Source organism: Rhinichthys klamathensis, unplaced genomic scaffold, assembly GCF_029890125.1.
Source record: "Rhinichthys klamathensis goyatoka isolate OS25496 unplaced genomic scaffold, OSU_Roscu_1.1 h1tg000289l_1, whole genome shotgun sequence".
NCBI lineage: Eukaryota > Metazoa > Chordata > Actinopteri > Cypriniformes > Leuciscidae > Rhinichthys > Rhinichthys klamathensis.
The window spans coordinates 936,085-960,498 of record NW_026606808.1 but is presented as its reverse complement, the minus strand read 5'-3'; the positions used below and the strand labels follow the sequence as shown (position 1 = coordinate 960,498).

Below are 24,414 nucleotides of genomic sequence, written 5' to 3'. Positions count from 1 at the left end.
CACTACAGTTCAAAAGTTTATAATAATAATAGCGTTTTGCAGCAACAAAACGACAGAGTTATTCATTTGCGATGTCATTTGACAAGCATGAAAGTACAATGGTAGGGCTGGGCGGTATGACGGTATATATCGTTACCGCGGTAGAAAATGTCAACCGTAACAGATTTTTTTATTCCGTGTATACCGCGAAATGCAAATAAGTGGGCGTGGTTAACTCGCGTGCAACGTGCGTGAGACTGAAACACTGAGAATTGTAAAAAGAAACACGGAGAAAGCAGATCAAGAGGATCCACAAAGGAATTACATTTTCTAAAGGGTTGTTGTTGTTGTTAACGTGATATTTTCGGGGGGAAAGGCGCAGCAGTCACTAGAGCAGTGCAGCACCCAGGCGACAGATTAGTGCACGCTCGCAAAGGGGAAAGCTGGACAACAACAGTTATCAATATCGTAACGAATAGAAATAACCTTAAATAATGTATAGTTATCTGCATCTTTCCGTCTCTTATGTATAGTTTTTAAACACGCAAACAGCTTGCCGCCCGTGGTAATGATCCTGCTTGTTAAAGTGAATGTATAGCTAATCCTGTAGCCTATCTGAGGCAAAATTACTAAATATGCATCGCGAGTTATATAATTCTAACTCCGATCGCATTTACTGATGCAGAAGACGCGCGCGTGCACACGCACTGAGGGAGCGCGGTGTGTCAGTGTTCACCAGGCTATGGTCAAATAATGACGCAGTTACAAGGTGTGTATAATTTAAACTAGGCTACTTTGTCAACACTAACAGTAGCTGCTGTTCGGTTTTCAAACTGCTGCTCTCTTTCTAGTCACTTCTGAACTTATATTGATTAAAGCGCAGGGTGACGGGTTGCCAGATATCACAAAAAGAGCAAAACAAGCCCCTTAAAAACGCAGTGTAGCCTAAGCAGACATGGCAAAAATGTACCGGGGAACACATTTAAACAACTAGTATTACTATCCTACAAAATTAAAAGGAAGTAACTAATTTATCATGAATAGAATAGTTCAATATAAAATATTCAGATATTATAAACTGATTGATGAAGTAAAGCATAACATGAGATTGAAAAATGATTCAGAAACACTTTATTTAAAGTTTAATTGCACCTATGAGTTGTATTTAATATCAATCAGTTGGGGGAAGTTTATCTAAAAGTTGATGAGTGTGTTTTGTTTATATTTAGCTATCTAAATAGTTTACCAAATAAATCATTTACCAAATAAGAGAAAAAGAAAACAATGTGAAGTACTTTTCATTTCTAAAGTATTTGGGTTTATTTATTATACAAAGCCCTTTTTGTTGATTTTTCGAGAATAACTACATATATAAATATCTATATCGTGAAATATATCGATACCGTGAAATAGAATTTTGGTCATACCGCCCACCCCTATACAATGGTAATAATAATATTGGTAATTATTCATTTAATTGTAACTATTATCGGTATAATGGCCATCTTAACCCCAGAATGAACCATTATAAATATAGTTCAGCTTGTGTCCAGTCAGTCTGAAAGCAGAACACACAAGGTGTACAGCAGGGTCAGACCGCAGCCAGGTAATGTCCAGGGAAAACACTGCAAATAGAATCGCTCGCGGCGAGACAGACAGTGACGCATCCCTCACACAGCTGGGTTACTAGCGCGTGTCATTGTTCGCACCCACCCACCCACTGGAATCAGACGGTCACATGGGGTGACATGACTGGCACCAAGGCAGAGGGCCATTTGTGGACAACCCGGTCCACAAACGTCAGCTTCACTACTTTGAGCTTGAGATGAGTTCAACAAGTGTGCTAATTGTTCAATGACTTTTAGGAACCCGGACCCCCAATTACCAATGCGCAACGGACCTCGTCATCAACAAGGAGCGAATCTAAAAATGCTGGTGAAATACAGGAGCGGTTTTCTAAACCATAAAGATTGGGTTTACAGAGTTGGTATACTGTCATGATTCAGAGGATGTCTGAAGGGGTGTAGCTGATCAAGGAGGAGGAGATCCCGAAAGGTTCAGTTAGGAAACAAAATCAGGGTTCAGATTAAGGACACGGGTAGGGAGAGAGGCCGGACCAGGACCAGGGTAAAAAAAAAAAATAGAGACCTCTGCTTGTATCTGTCACTACGACTTTAAATCAACAGCTCTGCTGGATGCAGGCATTCATACAGACATTGATGTTATTGAGAAAGCAGAACCGTGAATGCAACCGTGACTGTTACAAAGGGAGGCCACAATGAAAAGAGCTACAACAGGGATACAATAGAGCTACAGATGAACAATGAGCCTTGACAGCGAGTCTGCAATTAAGATACAAAAGAGATTATGAGGGCGCAATAAAAGTGAAAAATATCTGCAGCCAAGATTAGCTTTTTGTCACACCTGGCTGTGACCAGTTAATGAAAAACAAAAGGAGGAATATTACCAACTGTAATTTTAATTATTTTTACATTTAATTTGAATAAAAAGTACTGTATTATAATTAACAATATATATTTCCTTCTTACAATTAAATATTATACTAATTTTTACCAACCAACTGGTTTTAATTATGCTCCAAATGCTGATTTTCTTAAGCATCTGGCACTAGGCGAGTTAATTTTGGACTGTGATTGGAGCCCTTTATACAGGGTCCTGAGAGGAAACAGCTACAGACTGCAGAAAAAGTCTAAAACAATAATCGTTTTCCACAGTTTCACTTCAGTTAAGTAATAAAGAGATTAAACGAGGGTGCAATAAAACTAGAGAAGAGTTGCAGCCCTTTGTACAGAGTCCTGAGAGGACATGACTACAAGGTGCACAATAAAAGATGATCAGCTTTATCTTCATCATCAAAGCAAAGCTGGGAAACAGCAGTCAATAAAAAAGTAGGGAACGACACAAACATAAAACAGCTTAACAACATACAATGAGTGGTTAATTGGAGTGCAAAAGTCTGACATTGCAAATCTGTGTTTCAAAATTAAATTTAAACCTGAAAAAATAAATAGATTTAGAAATAATGCAAGAAATATTTGGGATATTTAAGTAAATGTGGATATGTTTTTGTTTTGAACTGAAGCACAAGATGTTCACAGGATCATTCTCAAATCACACTGGATAACACGACCATCGGGTTTTGTGCGATCTCGTGGAGCTCATGAAGCTGTAGTTCTGAAATTCATGTTCATTCTCAATTAAATTTCACACTCGCAAATCAGAAGCCTTTTCACTAGACTTTTGCACCCCAGTGTATGCATTAAAAAAAAAACTTCTTGATAAAATTACTCTTGAGTTTTACCTTTCAGCTGATCAGCGACACTGTGCCCGGCACGCTCCATCACTCGTCCATCCTCCCTCTCATAACAGTCATGCAGAAAACTTGCTGTGACCTCCGACAAGTGCACCTTTCCCGCCACGCCCAGCTGTTCCATAAGATTGGCCAGGTTGACGTCGTTGGACCAGACGTCAAACTTAAAGCGCTTTATTCCCAGAATGCCACAGAGCACGGTGCCAGTGTGAACGCCAACACGCATGTCCACGGTCTCTGACGTCTCCTGGCAGAACTGCTCGATGGCCTGGATCATCCCAAGCCCCATTTCCACACAGCAGCATGCGTGTTCGAGGACAGGCTCAGGGCAGCCCGCCACACAATAGTAGCAATCTCCTAGAGTGCTGATCTTCTCGCAGCGGGTCAACTCACAAAGACGGTCGAAGCGGCCGAAGAGGTCGTTCAGCAGTCCTACCAGTGCATGGGCGGACTTGTTGGCACTCATTTTGGTGAATCCCACAATGTCAGCGAAGAGGATGCTGACTGGCTCCATGCGCTTCATGTTGAAGGGCCTGAAAATGATTTGTCCACGAGGAATAGAATTCTTCTTACGCTTGTTGTTTTTGGGGCTGGACGAGGTCGCGGCGGCGGCAGTGCCGACGGAGCACGTACCTGCGCTGTATCGCTTCCCTGAGCTCTCGCTCTCCTCGTCTCCCTGTTTCATCAGCTCGTCCGCCACCAGCCGAGGCATCACAGAATGGATCATGCGCTCCTTCAGCGCCTTCTCAACCTCCAGATCCTTCCCGTGCATGATCGCCTGACCCACCTTGAGAAAGGTACTCCGAGAGCGCACTTCGGACATGATGAATATGTGGATGCCAATGACGTGTGCGCACAGGTGCAGCAGGACTTTACCTGGGCCGAGCCAGCTTAGATTATGCCAGTCTGAGCTTTCCACCCCTGACCCTACATAACCACCATCCAACTGAGCAAGGTGCAGCCAACCTAAAGCCTCATAGAGGACAGAATACAGCAGGCCTAGAAGCACCGACGCATACAGGGGCAAATGCAACACACTGTACAGCAAAAGCAGCACCTCCATACAGAGTGAAAATGTCCCAACTGGTGATATACAAGGAGCATTTTGAAAAGCAGGTAGTAGTGAATGATTGCCTGCTTTCTGGCCATCAAAAAGAGCAAAGAGAGCGGTTTGCGTCTGGGGCGCCAGAGTGATGCCAAACATGATCACTGTAAGGAGGAAGGAGGCATGGTTGTAGAATCGCGCATATGGCCTTGAGAACGTAAACAAGAGGAGGAGAAGGCAAAGCACAAGAAACCCTGCCGTGGGTACCAGGAAGGTTGTAGGGTCACACCTGGTGCTATTGATCCCGAAGTAAATCCCCCACAGCAGCGCAGCCGTGGCCAGGTAAAACAGGATGTAGCGGAATCTTCTCTGCATCTGCGGGAAGCAACGTTCCCTGCATGCCTCCTCTAGAATGGAGGAGTCAAACTTGGGGTCCCAGCACTGCGCGGCGGACCTCTCGAACAGCTGCGGGACTCTCCTCGGCCTGCTCAGATGAGTCCTCATAGCCCTGGGAACAACTGAGCTGCAGCTTGACGAGATGCTGTATTTGCAGGGTTTGGAGGAGCCCATGTCGACAGGGTCAACCTCTTGGTCTGGACCCACCTGTTGATCCCGGCTGTCGGTTATCTGCACAGTAACAGCTCCCCCTTCACGATCACACCTAACTTCGGTCTCGTGTAGCGGCTGGTGCTGCTCTGGCAATGCCATGGCAATGAGACAACAATTGACTTTTAATTATCACATATCACCTACTGCTGACAGTACAGAGGAAGTGGCATTTGATACGAAAAACACTTTTGTTTTTGAAAAGAGTCCAGCCAGAACGAAATTCCAAGAGCATTCACTATGAAGATGGACCGTCTTGGACTCTTGAGCAGTTCCTTATCCGATTACGTCAGCACTCGAATTCCATTATATTCTATGGCTCAGGGCACGTGAACGCGCATGTGTGCACTTTTGCTCCGAGAGACTGACGCACTGTCATCCGCTCAGCCTCCTTTTTTGAGCACATCGTTTTAAATTTGCATTCAATCCAAGAGCAAGTAAGTATGGCTAAAAATATAGGAGGTTGGTTCACATAGGGTGTCCTGAAACGGTTTTTAAATTAGTTTTTTAATCCAGTTAACACTGTCCCTCAAACACCCTCGCCAATGCTCGACAATGTTTGAATTTACTTTCCATTTCCAAATGACATGCAAATGTAATGCAAGTTTGTATTTCATATTTCCAAATTTCACACATTTCTTGTAGCTGCTAACGTTACTCAGTTTCGGTCAAATGCCAGATAACTTTACAAGTCGGCAAATTCAAAACTTAACGTTGCTATTTGTCGAAAGAGTATTACCTATCTGTTAAAAGGCGCCAATTTCTCTGAGAAAACTTTTTTAAATGCACTGCTTTTACCTTTTTAGTGTCAAAAATCACATAAAAATTATTCAAAAATATCTAACAACGTACTCCCTTATGTTCTGACATCACGAAGAAGCAAGAATCGTCCAATATATCCCGTAAACGGAGGGAGGGAACACGCCTGATAAGACATTAAAGCTGCCCGTCTTTTCCCGTCAAAACTCGGTGCATATCCCGTTACTGCCCCACTTCTGCCCCTGTCGAGGGTCAGAAGACGGCCTATCCCCATGGAGGAGCCCCGTCCTTTCCTGAACACACACTCCGGATGTCAACCGTTATTCCAGCTTTTCAAAGCGCATTAAAACGCTTCCAAGCTCAAACTGACGTCGTGACAATTCCAAATGACATCAGCCGTTCGCGCTAGGGTGCAACGCGGCTGTGCATATCTGCCAACTCCAGAAGACGAATAACACTTATGATTTCAACTTCCAAGAGGAAGAAAATACTGATGACATCGAGGCACTCTGACAAGTCAAAGTGGGCTGAAGTTAAATTTGTCCTCGTTTGTGTGTAATCCCTTTTAACCAGTTTACTTGGAGGTAATCTCAAATAGTTTCAATGCAAAGTGTTCAAAATGAAGACGAAAGTTTTTTTTTTGTCTCCCCCAGGCCTCAAGTCGTTTGATCGGGCTGGCAGTTCAACACTCGTGGAGTTCAGAAGAAGAATGAGATATCACACTCCATTGCTTAAAATCCCACGCCAATGCTCCAACATTATCCGCCTCTTTAATCCCCACTTTGTCTGTTTAACATTCCTCCAAAACTCAGTTCAAGTCCGCTTTTTTCGTAGAAAAGCTCATGCCAGGCGAGCGCACCGCAGCTGTGTCGCGTTGCGTCCTCTTCCGTTCGCTCTCGGTTCTCCTCCCTGTCTGTCTGACTGTACGAGCCTGTTGAAGGGCCGGCTGGTGTCGTGAGAGCCGAACGGCTTCAGGTAGGAGTTGAACACCGCTGGTTGGCGCTTACCCGGGCGCTGCGTTCACCAGCTACACCACCATGTTCTGAACACACTCGGAAAAGATGGTTGTGGGCGTGCGGCGGGGTGGACAACTTAACTACAGTGTTGAAATGTTGCAATACAGGGGAGGGGGCAAGTTACAGGGGAGCGCGCACGCTGGGCTCTTTAACGGCGGCGCGCACGCACGAGAACTCTTCATACTCAAATTCTGAAGTTCTCTGGGCAGGGGGCCCATATGATGTCATAAAAAGAACAGATACGTTGAGTATAATCACGACACTATCTATTGAACCTGAATTGACCTGATCCTTGATCATTGTCGCTGTGGTAAATAAGTTAGTATGAGTAAAGTATGGAGTCAAAACCATGACACAGATTTGCAAAAGAATAAAGTATTGTAAAAGAAAAAAAAGTTTTGCAAAACAAAAATAAAGTATTAAGCAAAAAAAAAAGTATTTATAAAGTATTTATATACTTTATTTTTCCTTTGCAATTCTTTATTTTTGTTTGCAAAAATAAATCAATAACTATGATCATTTATTTAACTGTATTTTCCCCCCTCGAAAAAGCTTTCATCAGTTTTGACGCCACATTCTGATAAATAATAAAATTAATTAATAATAATCCTGCAAAAAGTGATCAGTTGACTTAACTTAAATAAAGTGAACCCGTTGCCTTAAAATTACTAAGTAACATAATTGAAAAAATTAAGTTATGTGGAATTGTCAAATTAACATAACTTAATGTTTTCAATTACGCATAAAGTTTATTACCTAATTTTAAGGCAACGGCTTTCCTCACTTTTTTAAAGTTAAGTCAACTTATCACTTTTTACAGTGATGATGCTGGAACATACAGACACACACTCAATGGGAAAAACGACATGAGGGTGAGTCATTAATGACATAATTTTCATTTTTGGGTGAACTAACCCTTTAAAAATAGCTCTGAAGAAAACTCTTTTTTTTGGACAGACAACTTTTTCATGACTTCACCGGTGTTTTGTAATTACTGGATAATGATTTTTTAAATATAATTTGACAATTTACACTTACAAAAAGTGAAATATTTCAGAGTTTGGTTTGGAACATTAAAAACAATATACATTAATTACAATCTTTTTCATTACTTTTTAAGATTTGGGTTACTTTTCCAGGCCTGTAAATCACTCTTTTATTTTTTAAATGTCCACATATTTCCAGGTTTTATAACTGTGTAGGAACATACCTGAGATTTAGGTGTGTTTTGACCTATCAGATAAGTAACATGCGAGTGAGAATCGTCCCGCACTTCCTGTGTCAGACATTCATCACGTCCGGTTTCTGAGACATGCTGTGTCGTGTCAGATGGGAAAGTTTATGACACAAGAGTGTGTTCAGGAATTTGACCAACACAAGGCTGTGGACTCGCCATTTATGTCCAGCTTTTATTTCTTGGTGGCCACTTCTGGTCTCTTTAATACTCACTGCTGCAGATTGTTAAACAAATAAGAGAATAACTAGCAACACAGTATTTAGTGCAAATCTCAATTAAAAACTCTTATCAATTGTATACTTACAATTCTAACCCTAGGAGTCATAAATACTTGCTTTCATGTCTAAATGTTTTACACAAATTACCTTCTTGAAATTTTATTTTTCTATATAGATAAATGCATAGATTGCCGCTATCAAAACAGATAAGACTGATCATTTACATAAACAGTACCAAAGGTTATTGCACTGAACTGTGATCGGTATTTTTATTGCAGTCAGTTTTATGATGTGCTACGCCATCTAGTGGACATTTTGGGTTCTCGTATGTTCTACATGTTAAAGTGAAAAATCATTATCATTTGTCTCACAATTCGTCCATTTATTTAGGTATTTTATTGACTTAAATATCCAGTTTATTTTCCATATTGTGTAAATCAATAGCCACAAAAAAATGTTAATGTCACCACAGTATTAACATGCAGTAATATGAGCGAACTCAACGTGAAATTCTCATCTCATTTACCAACAACTCGTAAACCACTAAATTGCACAAAGGAAAATGATCAGTATGTACAAGTGGAACTGAAGTACTAATGAAGTCAAGATAAACTTTCTACCACATATAGCATATTCACATGACATTCAAACAAGAAATAAATAATATTATGACATGTTATATTTATTCTGAACATAGTATAAATAAGTAATGTTTTGCAAACCGATTGAAATTAGAACAAGGAAGAAAAAGAATAACCGAGAGAAGACACTGATTCCCTTCCTTCAGATCTGACTGGTAAAAGTATCTGTGTTTAACTTGGCTTCCCGTTGATGTGAATCTCACAAATGTTATGTCACTTTTACTCTCTCCCTTCCTTGCTTTATTTATAACCATTTATTCATAACTGTAATTCTCATCCATCCATTCATTCAACGCTTTGGTGCCCTCAGACTTGACTGATTGTGCCTCAGGTAGAAAATAAACCCTCACTCCGTTCTTCTTTTACTGTCTTCGCCAACGGTTTTGGGGTTTCTCCTTGGCTTCTGCAGCTGCCTCTTCCTTGGCTTCCCTTTTCTCTGCCAAACTGCTGAGCAAAGCCGGCAGGTCATCTGTGATGGCCTTATCAATCTTCTCCAGCAGGCATCCTCCAGTCCAGCCACAGTATGAGGAGAGGACCTTAAAGCCGCCGGGAGGATTCACTCCAAAGAAGTCCCGGTACGCCTCCGGTTCTGGCAAGTCGAACTTGCTCACATTGGTCTTGGCCAGAATGGACTTGAAGATGTAGAATTTGTCAGGGTCACTGACGATATCGTGGAAAACCTCCTGTGGGTCACTAAACCAGCCCAACTTCTCGTGATACGTCTGCAAGTAGCGGTCGACTAGGAGGGCGTGGATGCGCACGCGGATGCCGTGCTGGCGGATGAAGGCGATTTTGTTTTCCAGGCGGTTCTCAATGACCTGATTTAGGTCATCCAGCAAGGAGATCTCCTCACGTTTAAAAAGGTCTCTGTTGGTGTCAGGATTGTAGTCCTGCGGCCAGAAGGAGCTCACGTAGACGCGCGGGGGTTCAGTCACATTAATCAGGGGGGCCATGCTCCAGAAGAGGGCGCCGTATACACGCATCAAGTCCTGGGTTGTCAGACTGTCGGCCTTGTTGAGGATGATGCGGATCTGCGACTCGCGTCCCTTCATCTGTCTGAACAGCATTTCGAGTTCTAACCCGACGTCCAGTTTGGTTGGGTCAAACACCAGGAAGATGAGGTCAGCGCGGTCGATAAACCACTGGCACACTTCGCTATAGGGGTACCCTAAAGGACAACAACACAAGTTGTAAACGTGTTCAAAGGCAGAATGTTATACTTTTATCTTAGAATCTGATTCTTATTCAGAAATGGTTCTTTTGAGAGAAAAAACGCACTCAGATGCCGAGGGGATTACCGTACTAAAATACGGTACAAAGTGAAACAATGCATTTTGTGGCGCCGAAACACCACTAGTGAATCTGTGGCGCGAAAACTAAAAAACTAGGGCTTGGTTTCACAGACAGGGCTTAGATAAAGCCATTATGCCTTAGTTAAATTAAGACATTTAAATAGCTTTTATAAACATGCCTTAGAAAAAAATATTACTGGTGTGCATCAAAACAATGGCACTGATATGTCAGTGCAAGTTGCTTTCAGTTAAACCAGCTCACACATGCATTTAAGTCTAGGACTAGGCTCAAGCCTCGTCTGTGAAACCGGGGGTAAATGTGCAACCAGTAAAGCATTGTCAGGGTTGCCAGGTTTGCGTAACAAAACCAGCCCAATTGCTAATCACGGCCAAAACTAGCAACATCCTCGTGCGAATGATTCATACGAACTGGTTCTTTTAGTGAATCAAATGCATTCAGCGCAAGAAGTGTAGTCCAATTCCCAAAATAATTACTTTAATGAGTCAATTCTTTTTAGTGAGTCAAATATGCACAACTAACTAGTTACTGACTGGTTGTTCATATAATGTGTAGTTAAAGATATACACTACCATTCAAGTTTAGGGTCTGTAAAGATGTTTTTGATTTTTAAAGTCTCTTCACCAAGGCTGAACAAAAATACAGTATAAACAGTAATTGTGAAATATTATTGCAGTTTAAATAGCTGTTTTCTATTTTAATATATTATAAAGTGTAATTTATTCCTGTGGTCATAGCTTAATTTTTAGCATCATTACTCCAGTCTTCATTACTTCAAGTCACATGATCCTTCAGAAATCATTCTAATGCAGATTTGCTGCTCGAGAAACAGCTCTGATTATTATTAATGTTGAAAACAGTTGTGCTGCTTATATTTTTGTGGAAACCGTATAATTTTTTTTTTTACAGGATTCTTTGATGAATAGAAAATTCAAAAGAACATGATTTATTTTAAAATATTTTATAACATTATAAATGTCTATACTATCAATCTGATGCATCATTGCTGAATACAAATATTATTAAAAAATCATACTGACCTTAAACTTTTAATTTTGTTTAATTTTTAGTATTGTTGTTTAATAGTTAAGCCCAATAACTTTATTGCATTTATGCTACCTCTAAAAAACTGTGAAAAGTCATCAAAAAAAATCTTTTTGCAAGCATTGTTTTAAATTCATTCAAATTTAAATGATCTCATAATTCATAAATTGAACTTCATCTCTTTTTCCAAGCATGTTTTCCTTACAAGTACTAAAATAATCATTAATGAAACCATTAAGGAACAGAAATGGTTAAAATCTTAACGATTACCATCCCTGCTTCAAATAAGCCACAACGTTTAACAATATTCAATTCGGATTGAGAGGTGCGTTTTGGCTGAAAATCCTCTTTCAAATATTAGACTCTTTATATTTGTTGTGTCTTTGTCAATGCAGTCTTCTCACCTCTCTCTTGTTGTTTGCGGTTCTCAATGATTCCAGGTGTGTCCACAAATGTGACGCGCTCCAGGAGTTTGTGCGGCATCTCGATTCCCACCAGCTTTTCCAGGAACCCCTGACCAAACTTCTCCAGTGGCGAGAAAGAGCGGGAACTGTCCGCAGCCATAACAATGCCCTCGATGTTGCGGACCTTCTCCCCGTGCATTAGGACAGTGTATTCTGAGGTTGTGGGCTCAGCCCCTGAGAAAGCAAAAGAGCGAGATGAAGGAGATGTTGTATGTTGAACTAGTATTCTCTTATGTAATAGCTCATTTAATGAGGTTCTTTCGTTGTACATTCATCCATTTAATGACTGATGTGTTACCAGTGTAAAGCTGTTGTGAAGTGTCATGGAGACCCAGAAGATAATTGATCATGGAAGACTTGCCAACGCTCCAGGGACCGAGGAACAGGACCATGGGCTTAGAGGTGATCTCTGCATCTGATCAGTGTGAAGAAAACAGAGCGTTTAACTGAGGCGAGGGCTTCATTTTGACACTTTTTGTGGTAGTAAAGCAGTCATCTGATGTGGTAAAACATCCGTTCACCTGATACTTCATGCTGCCTGAGCTCATTGTATTTGTAGGCATTCTCCAAGGGTTTAATGGCAGTGTGGTAGACATGCTGCAGCTTCTTCAGAGCGTCTATGAGAGGTAGAGTTGATGAAATGATTACAAAACAAATAATAATAGCAGAGTGAACTTGTTTATAATTTGATCATTTTCTGGGGACTGATTTTGCTTTGCATTATAGACATTGCTACATAGATTATATAAACATTGCAATGAAGATGCAAGATATTGAATAAGTAAAATAGATAAATAAGATATTCAATTAATTATGGGTTTCACTGTAAAACAAATATTGTTGGCTTAGTAACCTTGTTGCCTTAAGATTTTAAGTTCATTGAAATTAAAAAAATTAGTTAATACAATGAAAGAGATTGGTTTAATCAACAGAAACTCAAAATGTTATGTTATTTGAACCACATAAATGATCTAAGTTGATCTGACAAAAGAAAAATCACATTTACAGTGCACATTGTGGGAAGTTCAATAAATTCTTGAAGCGCTAATAAGCAAGATATTTCTGAGCAAACAATTAATTGTTTATGATTTTGCACACTATAGGTGACGTGTGACCAAACAAATGAGCTCACACAAAACTGTTTTAGTCAAGGTAAAATGTCATTAGTTAATGTAGACATAACTGGCCTGATATGGTAAATACTGAACAGCCCAGGATGTAATACTTTATTTTATAATTTTTTATTTTCATTATATGACTCACCAACAAATTCCCGTGAAGGTTCAGCTGTTGCCAGACGCAGCGTCTCTTCAATGTGAGATCGATCTCTTGAGGCAGAACCTGAGGGGGTTGTTTCCTCCACTGCCAGAGGACAAATAGCCAGCATAAAACCTGAATCTCATGTCATCAACATTTTTTTTATGTGGCTTTTGAAAAAAAAAAAAAACTTTACGTTTTAATTCTTTTGTTAAATAGTTACCATTTGGTTTTTATTTTATGGACATATTTCTATTTTGTGTTTATGTATTTTGTATCAGTGGCATTCTAGTTAAAGGGATAGTTCACCCCAAAAATAAAAATGTTGTCATCATTTACTCACCCTCAAGTTGTTCTAAACACACACAAAAAAAGAAATTTTAAAGAATATGGGTAGCCAAACTGTTGATGGCCATTGACTTCTATAGTATGGGGAAAAAAACTATGGGGCCCATCAACTGTTTGGTTACAGACATTCTTCAAAATATCTTCAAAAGAAAATAAATTCTTACAGGTTTGGAACAACAAAGTACTACTGACCTATAAAGCCCTAAATGGTCTAGCTCCTGTGTATTTAATGGATCTTCTATCGCCCTACAATCCATCGCGATCACTGAATTCGAGGCTTCTGGTCATTCCTAGGATATCTAAGTCCACTAAAGGAGGGAGGGCGTTCTCACATTTAGCTCCTAAACTCTGGAATAGCCTTCCTGATACTGTTCGTTGCTCAGACTCGCTGTCCCAGTTCAAAACTAGATTAAAGACGCATCTCTTCAGCCAAGCATTCACATAATGCTTACCTTTTATACCACTTTTGAATCAGATCGAATGCATTAATATTATGAACAGCAGCTACGCTAATTATTTCCCATCTGCTTTTCTGCTGTTATCTCGGGACGCTAGTCCCGAGGTAAATAGCGTTCGTCAGCTCCAGTTTGTATCCAGCCTCTCACGGAGACTTCAGAGTCCCCAACGCCTGCGATGAGACGACTCGACGCCTGTGAAGAGACGACTCAACGCCGGCGATATGTTATGCCCTAAATTAATACATGATTAACTAACTGTATTTTTCTATGTACATTTCTGAAATGCACTTTCTGTAAAGCTGCTTTGAAACAATATGTATTGTGAAAAGCGCTATACAAATAAATTTGAATTGAATTGAATTGAACATGAGGGTGAGTAAATGATAACAGAATTTTCATTTTTGAGTGAACTATCCCTTTAAGGAATCAGTTGTGGCATCAACAGAACATTGCCACAGTTTCAATTTACACCTGAAGTAAACAAGATCTCTGAGGAAGAAGCTGCGTCTGTATTTACACTAGAATCACAATCACAGGAAACAATGTATTGACTATTATTCATCTTAGTTGACAATAATAACCTGGCTCCAAAACAGAATACAACTGTTATTTTCATATTAACATTAAATGTTCAATATTATTAATGCTGACTGAACTATACTGTACCTTCGGCAGACGCTTTAGATGCTGGTATATCATCTGACACTTCTTCCACCGTTACTTCTTCAGCCGGTGCAGGAACTTCTTCTTGGACCATGATTTGCTCTGAAGTTGGTTCTACAAGCTTCTCAGTCGCCTCTTTGGCCAATTCAACAACCTCTTCAACAACATCTGCTGCAAGGTCCTCAATCTCTTCTGTTTCCACCATTTCTAAGGCTTCTGGTTCTTCTGGTTCAACCTCAGGAACTTCTTCTTCCTCTGTTACAGCTTCCTCTTCTATGTCCTCTTCCTCTGCTACCTCTTCTGATCTTTTTTCCACCTGCTCCAATAGCTCTTCAGTCTGAGAAAGTTCCTCTTCGTCTCTTGCCTCCTCTTCAATCTGAAGACCCTCCTCTACCTCAACTACCTCTTCTTCAGTCTGTTCCTCTTCCTCACTTGCCTCCTCTTCGGTCTGAAGACCCTCCTCTACCTCAACTATCTCTTCTTCAGTCTGTTCCTCTTCCTCACTTGCCTCCTCTTCAATCTGAAGACCCTCCTCTACCTCAACTATCTCTTCTTCAGTCTGTTCCTCTTCCTCACTTGCCTCCTCTTCAGTCTGAAGACCCTCCTCTACCTCAACTATCTCTTCTTCAGTCTGTTCCTCTTCCTCACTTGCCTCCTCTTCAGTCTGAAGACCCTCCTCTACCTCAACTATCTCTTCTTCAGTCTGTTCCTCTTCCTCACTTGCCTCCTCTTCAGTCTGAAGACCCTCCTCTACCTCAACTACCTCTTCGTCAGTCTGAGAAAGTTCCTCTTCCTCACCTGCCTCCTCTTCAATCTGAAGACCCTCCTCTACCTCAACTACCTCTTCTTCAGTCTGAGAAAGTTCCTCTTCCTCACCTGCCTCTTCCTCTTCAACAGATTCCTCAACAACCATTTGTGCCCCTAAATCACTGTCTACCTCTGAATTCTCCTCCTCCTCCTCCTCCTCCTCCTCCCTCACATCATGTGCCTCCTCAAGAACGTCCTCCTCCACCACTTCATTGGATGCCTCTAACTCAACTTCTGCCTCCTCTTCATGTGCTTCCTCCTCAGATATCTCTTCAGAAGAGGCCTCATCTTGACTCAACTCATCAGATTTCTCTTCTGAAACAGCCTCATCCTCTTCGTCCTCGTTAGAGCTGACATCTTCTGCCTCGGTGTCAATATGAGCACCGGTGCCACAGGGTTGGCAGACAGGTCTGTTTGGTGCAGGAGTGTCATTGGAGGAGCTTGGACTGATATCCTCTGTGCCATCACAGCAGTTGAACAGCTGTCCTTCAGACTTCAGCTGGAGCGGCAATAGCGGCTCAGTCTCAGACCCCACTGCATCTGCTAAGGAAAACAATCAAATTAACCAATATATAACTCAGCACATTCCCACATTATGAAGTATAAATCATATTTGGATACATGGCTTCCTGTTGCTCAAACAAGGTCATGAGTTCGATTCAGGGAAAGCAAGAAATGTGTACCTTAAATACAATGTCGCTTAGGATAAAAGCATCTGTCAAATAAATAAATCTAAATTATTACAACACAATGGCAACAAAAATGACTATCTACAAGTTAGTGATGCACCAAAATTTTTTTTTTTACTGAAATCAGAATTAAAATTTTGTAATTTAGTTGAAAACCAAATATCAGGTTTCACTAATAAAAATTGGGTAATTGATTTCGTATTCTGTTCAAGGTGTTGTTTACAGGTCATAAAACAGTCATAATAATTTGTTACATTTATATTTTAAGCATTTATTGGCATTAAAAGTGCTTGGAAGGGGGAATCTCCCCAACCACCACAAATGTGCAGCATCCACCTGGATGATGCGACGGCAGCCATTTTGTGCCAGAACGCCCACCACACACCAGCTTATTGGTGGAGAGGAGACAGAGTGATGAAGCCAATCAGTATATGGGGATGATTTGGACAGACGCCAATGGGCAAATTTGGCAAGGATGCCGGGGTTACACCCCTACTCTTTTTTTCAAGGAAATCCTGGGATTTTTAATGACAGAGAGGCAGGACTTCGGTTTAACGTCTCATCCGAAGGACGGTGCTCTTTGACAGTATAGTGTCCCCATCACTATACTGGGGCGTTAGGGCCCACACAGACCACTGGGTGAGCGCCTCCTACTGGCCTCACTAACACCGCTTCCAGCAACAGCCTGTTTTCCCAGGAAGTCTCCCGGTACTAACCAGGCTCAACCCTGTTTAGCTTCAGTGGGCAACCATAATTGAGCTACAGGGTGATCTGGCTGCTGGCATAGTAAAGTTCTTCAGCAACAAGTCGCTCACGATATTTCAGACTAACTGCTTTAGCATAATTTCTGGTCACAGGGAAGTGCAAACTGATTTTTTGTTTTCGGCAGAATATTATTGGTTGCCGAAATATTGGTGCATCACCAGTTCAAGTCGCATCTCTGCCCTCCTCATAACATCACTTCTCCTGAAGAGAAGTATCTGACATACAGTATAACATTAGCATTTAGCATTCTGTGTTTGAGACCACACTATCTACAACGTCAAACAAAACACCCGTGGTTACTGTCCTAAACCATGTAAACTATATCTGAAAATGTTATAGCTGTAATACCATGGTTTATGAACAACATGACTTGGCTGCTTTGGTGCAAATATGTGAGTCTGTGGTGATGACCCATGTCTGTGATTCATGCAGCGATGAATGTGCTCGATGAGAGCTAAATGCTTTTCATGTGAATCACATCCTGAAATAGGAAGCAGAGCTGGCAGGAGAAGAGAACGCCAAGTCTTTTCTGTTCATGTGGCTCATTAGAGCAAGGTTTGTTTTTCATACTGTCCTCCGGATCTGATAAGGGTGTTAGCATGACGACTTTGTACCAAGATTTCCACCTCTAGGTTTAATGTCAAATGCTTCCACTGAAGCGTACAGCTCTGCTTTCATGCAAACAATCATCGAATTGTAAATACCGGTGCATTAATTTGTGGATTAATATTGTTTTCTGGTATAATTTGTTGCAGACTGAAGTTTTTCGGTTCATAGCCATTTCAGTGGCCTTCAATGCAATTCATGGAGATTTGTTATGTACTATATTATATGCCTACTTTAGGACTGCATTAGAGTATTAAAGTGTAAAAAATGCATATTCAAAGGACTTGTCAAATTAGACTCATAGAAGAAAATGTTCTATAGAACCTTAAAGTGTTCCGTCAGGCGTTTCATAGAACCTTTTAGGGGTAAAGAGTTCTTTAAAACTGAGTCAAGAACCATAGGTGTCTCTATAGGAGTATATATATATATATAAAAGACAAACCCCAAATTCATCTGTAGGCCCGGTTTCACAGACAGGATTTAGATAAAGCCAGGACTAGGCCTTACTTCAATTAGGACATTAAATGGGCCCTAAAACATTATTGACGTGCATCTTGAGACAACACTGGCTCTGGCTTATGATATATTTTAAGATACTAGTATGTCAGTGCAAGTTGCTTTTTGTTAAAACAGCTCAAAAATGCATTTTAATCTGAGACTATAGGCTTAATTCTTGTCAGTGAAACTGGAGGAAAGTGTCTTCGATACACTTAAGCAAAATTTCAAAATCGTGCTGACAGCAGAGGGCACCAGATTGGCTATAGTTAGTTCAGATAAACATGTTCCACCTTTGGCATTTGACCACTTGCTTGTAAAAATTATCTCTTGACAGGCTTGTGTGTTCCTTAGAAGTCTCTAATTGATTGAATTGGCTCTGGTCAGTGTAAGTGTGATATGTTTTGCACACTTAACACACTCACAGACCCAGGAGAGCTGTATTTAGGCCATATAGACAAAGTGTACAGTAAGTGTCATCAATGCAACCATGAGTGTGCTAATACTTTTGAAGGCCTAAGGCCATGTTATAGGAGTTACTCTTTACTGCTATCTTTACCAGTCCAAGATTACGGTTACATCATCGCAACAACGCTATAATGTGAAATAGTACTTATAAGAAAATAGATGAGGGAATGATAACTATTTCTCTGACCTCATAATGAGGTCTTCATTTAAATGTCACTGAAATTGACAGAAAGGCTAGTTGTCATGTGCTACAGAATAGTGTGTATAGCTCAGTATCATATTCTGCCATTTTGATTTACTTAAATCCACACAGGTATTGTTTTTTAGACAATGGCTGGGGAGCAAAAATAAGAGCAGCTCTATCATGAATTACCCCAGTATGAAACCAACTAAGTCATATATATACAAGATCTTCTGCATTTTTCAAGTTGTAAGGGACGGAGAGTAGCCCATCCCCCTTTGACAGTATGTTCTGAGGTGAGGACAGGAATGGACAGGTGCTCGATCCCAAGTCCCTGGTTTTCACCATGACACAAATAGCCTGCCCGCTGAGAAAGAGTTTCTCGGTTATTCTCTCCTAAAATGACATTGAGGTTCAGCTTGTATATGTATACTCCTTTTTTGATACCATTGACTTCCTTCTGCCAAGCTACTCTATTCTACTCTACAAGCACACAGTGACGGTCGTGTCTACAGGAGTGATTTTTCAAAGATAGCTGTGGTCACCAGGCAAAATCCAATGCAATCATGTGAGACACTTCTGGAAGGTCATTATACCAATTCATTTTGATGACAGACTTTGGCTCAGGCATTTCAGAATGATCAAACCAACATTTGAGATGCTGTGCAATGAAATTGGTCCAGTTATCCAATCACATCCACTGTTTTGGTTTGTGTTGCGCATCAAGGGATTTTCTTGGTAAATTTGTTTCCATCGGAAAATTTGTTTCCATTCCCAATTTTTTTATGCATTTTTAGAATTTATGTGCATTTTGATCAAAAGTTTCACAATGAAAATGAAAAATGTGATAACTCTAGTAATGACTGAAGTCATTGTAGTCTTTTGAGGTTTTTTTAAGGTTTTGGATAGTGATGACTCATGTGTTACTACATCCTTCTAAAGGAATTACTGGTCATTTGGATCAGTTTTCTAAAGTGAAGATCATGGAAACCCACTAGTAATGACTCAAGTGTTACCAAATCCATCTGAAGCAATGACTATCTGAAACCTTACAAAAAACCTCAAAAGTTTACAATGACTTCGGTCACAGAGAATTATCATGTTTTTCACTTTGAATACTGATCCAAATAATTAGCCGTTCCTTCTAAAGGATTTGGAAATACTTGAGTCGTTACCACTGATCTTTACTTTAGAATCAGTTATACAATGTGCATTACTCTTCTTAGGGGGGTATTTAAAAACAATAATATTGATAGCTAATATGTAGAATAGCTAACTGCCACATTCAACTGAGCACTATTACTCACTATTTCGTTAATCAAAGTTTCTTGTTAGTTTATAGTAGTTACTAGCGTGTTAAAGGTACAATATGTAAGATTTTTGTAATAATATATTTAAAAAGTGCACTTACACATTGTGATTGATATAGGCTATTTCATGCAGTTGTGTACTTACATTATCCCAAAAGATCCCAAGGATTTTTAAATTCAGAGAAATTCCAATTTAAACAATGTTAAAATAAATAAAGTTTTAAATAATGGCTCGTCCCTTGTCATTGTCACGTATCAATGACGTAATATCCGCTCTATCCTCGGTTTCCGCTTGTAGAAACCATAGACGCCTCATTAGCGGCCGTTTCAATTGGCCACTTTACGTAAGCCACTATTGAGGCATCTATGTCTATATATACCTATGATACAGTATCTCGCACGCCACTGTTGTGTCGTTCAGTCAAAAACCGTAAACCGTTTTTGGGGAAAACAGAGAAATAAAACAAGGATCAATATCGACGTGGCGTTTTTGAGATGGAGAGTTTCGCGACAAACTTGGACTTGACAGAGACACCGTTCTCGCATGTGTTTTAATAGACAGCTAAGCACATATATATTATTTATTGTTTGCATACAGTTATATTGCATTTTGTTTTTACTTCAGTGACTCTTTTTAACAGGAGACCAAGTCTATGGCAGTGAAATTAAATACAGTATGTGCTGCTTAAAAATATTTAGCCATTACTTGCAAATACTGTGGGTTCATTCAAATTGACTTTTAGTAGGATTGTTTTAAACGTGTAAACCCATGAAATCATTTGACAAATAGTCATATATCAGTAACAGGCTAATATAGCATTGCATTTCACGTTCCTTTCAGCTAATTCATCATGATGACATAAAATAATGTGATCAAACGTACAGGTAATACAAAATCTAATTAATTACCTCATCCGTGAACATGATTAGAGAAATGGTGAAAACGACATTTCCCATCGTTCCACTCTCCTTCATAGCGCCACCAAGCTTCGCCTTTGTTATTGTTTTGAAAATGCGATCTCTGGCGGCGAAAACCTACATATTGCACCTTTAATGATGGAACAGTATTCTAAAGTGTTACCGATAATTCACATGGCATTTTGTCTGTTTGGTTCAATCTCAATCTCACGAGGAATCTTTTGTATGAGGTGACAATTTTATATAAACTCACATGATGTGATTTGTATGTAAATATATGATTTTTGGGAAAAAAATATGATTAAAGGTCCACACCTAACGAGTTTAGCCATCCGTTCGCCAAAACGTAAAATATTTACAACTTGCCTTAAGAGTGTATAGATTTGGTTTCAATTTGCATTGATTTGGTTTAGTTTTATTTGTATACTGCATGTGTGGCTGTGTTTTCAAATACCTTAAGTGTGTACGGCTTGCTGATTGTATGCGTTTGTGTAGCAACATTGTTTACTCTGGTTTGCGAGTAATGTCTGCGTATGCTTGGCTGCCGTGAGTGGACTGTACAGGGAAAACCCCAGGTGCTAAAACAGGCCGCATACAGTAGGCAGGACAGAGGCTTTAAGTCCTGTTAACATAATGGTTGCCCCTACAAGGCCTGCAAGACAGAAATAAAGTCTGATTGAGACAGTACCGTTGTGACCGCAGCTGTGGACTGGAAGTGTAAATGCGGGTAGAAAGTACAAGGGGGCGTGTAAGTGGAGCTGTGAAGCATGACCACGCAAACGCCCGAGGAAGAGTGTCTGATTTCATAGTGCACTAGGCCTTTCCACCTGACCGTACAGACACAGAAAGAGAACAAGAACAATGCAAGGACAGACAAGGATAATACTTAAAAGCAAGCCAGAGGAAGCTACAGCCTCAAATTATTTGACCAACAGTAATGGCTTTCTTGCACTACTTAGAAACTAGAAAGCCGCAAACTGTTTCTCTTACAGTTGATTGCAATTTGAATAGAATCATGAATTCTATAGGAGTTTTAGAGAACAAGACATGAGAATTTATATTTAGGGATGCACGATATATCGGCCAGTGGCCACCATATCGGTATCGGCTGATATATGCTCATTTTTAATGTTATTGTTATCGGCCCGATATGAAAATTTGGCCGAAATTAAAGCGATAAATAATGTATGATTTCCTTCAGCTGAGACACTTCAGATGCGCACTGTTTGCCATGATGGTTTTGAATTGCTTGAAATATGATTGGAATCACTTCAAAAAAAGAAAATACAGTTAAGAGCATCATTATAATTGTGTGCTTGGGACATGGATTTTAATGGTGATACTTTTGTTTTTGTAATCAGGCTCTCAAAAATTATATAAAATTTTGGATTTAGATATATCGGCCAATATATCAGTTATCGGTTTTTAAATATAAATAATTATCTGATATCTGTATAGCAAAATGATTATATCGTTCTATCCCTATAATATTTACATCTGTAAGAATAAGAAATAAGAATAAGTTTTGTTACTGCAGACTACCTTTGTGCCAATAGCTTCTCTGATGCATCCGAGATGACAATGGCCCCGTTTACACCTGGTATTAAGATGCGTTTTGGTCGATCGGATAGTCGACTATTCTTCCAGAGGTAGTCGAAAATGCATCCGACCGGATTGCTTTCGTAGTGTAAACGCTCATGTGGTTCAATACTTTTGAACAGTCACAAAAACTTTACTGGCTGAAAACCTAAGTTTGGTTTGAAGACGAAACAAGCACTAAGCACAATGTTCTCTCACCATTCCTGATATTTATGGATAGTATAGTACAGTTTTTATGGATATTATGATATTTATGGATATTTGTGAATAAATAGTATTTCTTATTTTTAAAGGCATACTTAAAAACTTAAATACTTAAAAGTATATGTAACCAAAATGAAAAAGAGGAGTATATTTCAGAATATAATGAATAATTCACACTTGAGATCAAGGAACAATTGATTTGCATTAACTTACTTTAACCACATATTCAAGTTCATAAAGACAAAAATGAGAGGAAATTCTGCTACCAAGAAACTCCACATTTCCATTCCGTAAAACACTTCACCATATACATTAGCTATATGAATATGCAACCGATGCAGCTCTCATCTTCACCAAGGACAAGCAATCCGATCTAGGATTTCAGATTATAGTCTGTATCTTATGCTAAACCTGAGGCCAGTTTGTCCTAGACAAAAAGCCAGTCACTCTTAACATAGAAGTCAACTGCAGCTCTTAGTTCAGCAGCCGGCCTGTGTTCAAATTTCATTTTTTTAAGCTTCTTACCTGCAGTGGTGAGGGCCAGTAGAGACAGCAGGCAGCAGAAGGGGAGGAAAAGCCTCATTTTGACTGCCAGGACTGTCCAGTTCCCTTCTCAGTCTATATATACCCCTGGAGAGACGCAAGCGGGCCTGCGGAGGGCCTGGGGGTGGGGCGGCGCTCATGGACATTGAAGCATTTGCACAAGCGTCAGCATGGGAGCAGCTGCCTTCTCCAGTCAGATGGCCTTTAACCTTTGCCTACTTTTTGGGTAACCGGACTAATGTGGAGTTGTAAGGGAAGATTCAGTTATTCGCTCAGAGGGACCGAATCCAGTGACTGGTCACTTAAACATAAACAAGAACATAGTTGTGGTCACCACTTTGGTGCACTTATATTGACTACATTTACACTAAACAAAAAAATGAGGAAAAAAAAATCATAGTAAAACAATGTAAGGCATGAAACGGAAGTTGCGATATTTTGACATATGTCCGAGTGAAACGGCAAAAAAGACTTGATTTTGTTAATGGGGAATTGATTGGATTGCTGTGATATCATGCGTGCAAAAAGTGACATGCATTGCCCAGCCCTTGCGCCAATAAACACATTATCAGAGAAGTCACTGCAAGAGATCAAGGGCACATGAATTTAAAATAAATAACAGATTAATCATTTATAGTAAATACTTTGGTATTCCACAAAAAAAAAAAAAAAAAAAAAACGAATAGTCCATTTTGAAATCATGGGGACTTTAATTCTAGACAGTATCTCAAGTGACCACCAGATGGCGCTTCTATTGACTCATGGGTCCTGGTCCTGGAGGGCCACTGTCCTGCAGAGTTTCACCAACCCCTAATCGAACACACCTCAACCAGCTAATCAATATCTTTAGGATTACTAGAAGGCTAAAGCAGGTGAGTTTTATGGGGGTTGGAGCTAACAGGACAATGGCCCTTCAGGACCGAGTTAGCCCATCCCTGGTCTTGACTGGACACTTAGGCTACACTAAGGTCTTGACTGGACACTTAGGCTACACTAACAAAAGAGTGCTAAGTGCCAGTATTACCATAATACATAGCTACAACATGGTATTATTGTACTTTATAGCATTCAAATACAATATATTGTATATGAATGTAGTAAAATACTTTTTGTTATGATCATTTTTTTCACAGAAACAAAATGATTAAAGCACAAATCCAACGAGACCTATTGCAAAAATGAATGGCTTTAAAGTAGGCTAATCAACCTGGAAACCTTTTTTGTTTTTTGTTTTTTTACACAAGCAAACTGAGAGTTGAGTTGAGTTGAGGATAAGGGAGGCTACGACAAGACACTTCGACCAAAGTCGAGAGTTTTCAGACGCGAGACAGACGTCTTCACGCTACGTCTCCATGCGGGGGCGGAGTCACACAGCAGGGCAGGATGGAGGGAGAATAATACAGTAGCCTAGCCTAATCTACGAGAGAGAGAGAGAGAGAGAGAGAGAGAGAG

At 40.0% G+C, this 24,414-nt stretch overlaps 2 protein-coding genes across 3 annotated transcripts in view; both read right to left on the bottom strand.

The window, feature by feature from the left end:
- The window catches only part of adcy9 (adenylate cyclase 9), a 37,660-nt gene extending 32,061 nt beyond the window's left edge, over positions 1–5,599 (bottom strand). The window contains exon 1 of the mRNA XM_056269769.1: positions 3,302–5,599. Within this exon, the coding sequence (XP_056125744.1) occupies positions 3,302–5,063 (1,762 nt within the window). The 5' untranslated portion in view covers positions 5,064–5,599. The remainder of the gene's footprint in view (positions 1–3,301) is intronic.
- Positions 5,600–8,987: 3,388 nt separating this feature from the next.
- LOC130103526 (sarcalumenin-like) lies at positions 8,988–23,049 on the bottom strand. 2 transcript variants are annotated; one of them, XM_056269772.1, is made up of 7 exons: positions 22,945–23,049; positions 14,381–15,727; positions 12,915–13,013; positions 12,173–12,268; positions 11,950–12,066; positions 11,592–11,825; positions 8,988–10,000 (listed from the first exon to the last, which is right to left on the bottom strand). In XM_056269772.1, exons 1-7 carry the CDS (start codon positions 23,000–23,002, stop codon positions 9,195–9,197), a joined length of 2,757 nt encoding a protein of 918 aa, XP_056125747.1. In that variant the 5' UTR covers positions 23,003–23,049; the 3' UTR covers positions 8,988–9,194. The 2 variants fall into 2 exon arrangements, with proteins under 2 accessions (XP_056125747.1, XP_056125746.1); XM_056269771.1 differs by lacking the exon at positions 22,945–23,049 and having other exon boundaries at positions 14,381–14,765; positions 14,841–15,329.
- Between the last annotated feature and the right edge of the window lie 1,365 nt (positions 23,050–24,414).

Bases quoted from the DNA above. Each gene is read 5' to 3' on its own strand.
- LOC130103526 (XM_056269772.1), bottom strand. From the start codon at position 23,002: ATGAGGCTTTTCCTCCCCTTCTGCTGCCTGCTGTCTCTACTGGCCCTC. The intron at 15,728-22,944 runs GTAAGAAGCTTA...TGTTTTCCTTAG, and splicing joins ACTGGCCCTCACCACTGCAG to CAGATGCAGTGGGGTCTGAG. The intron at 10,001-11,591 runs GTGAGAAGACTG...GTTGTCCTTTAG, and splicing joins CCGCAAACAACAAGAGAGAG to GGTACCCCTATAGCGAAGTG.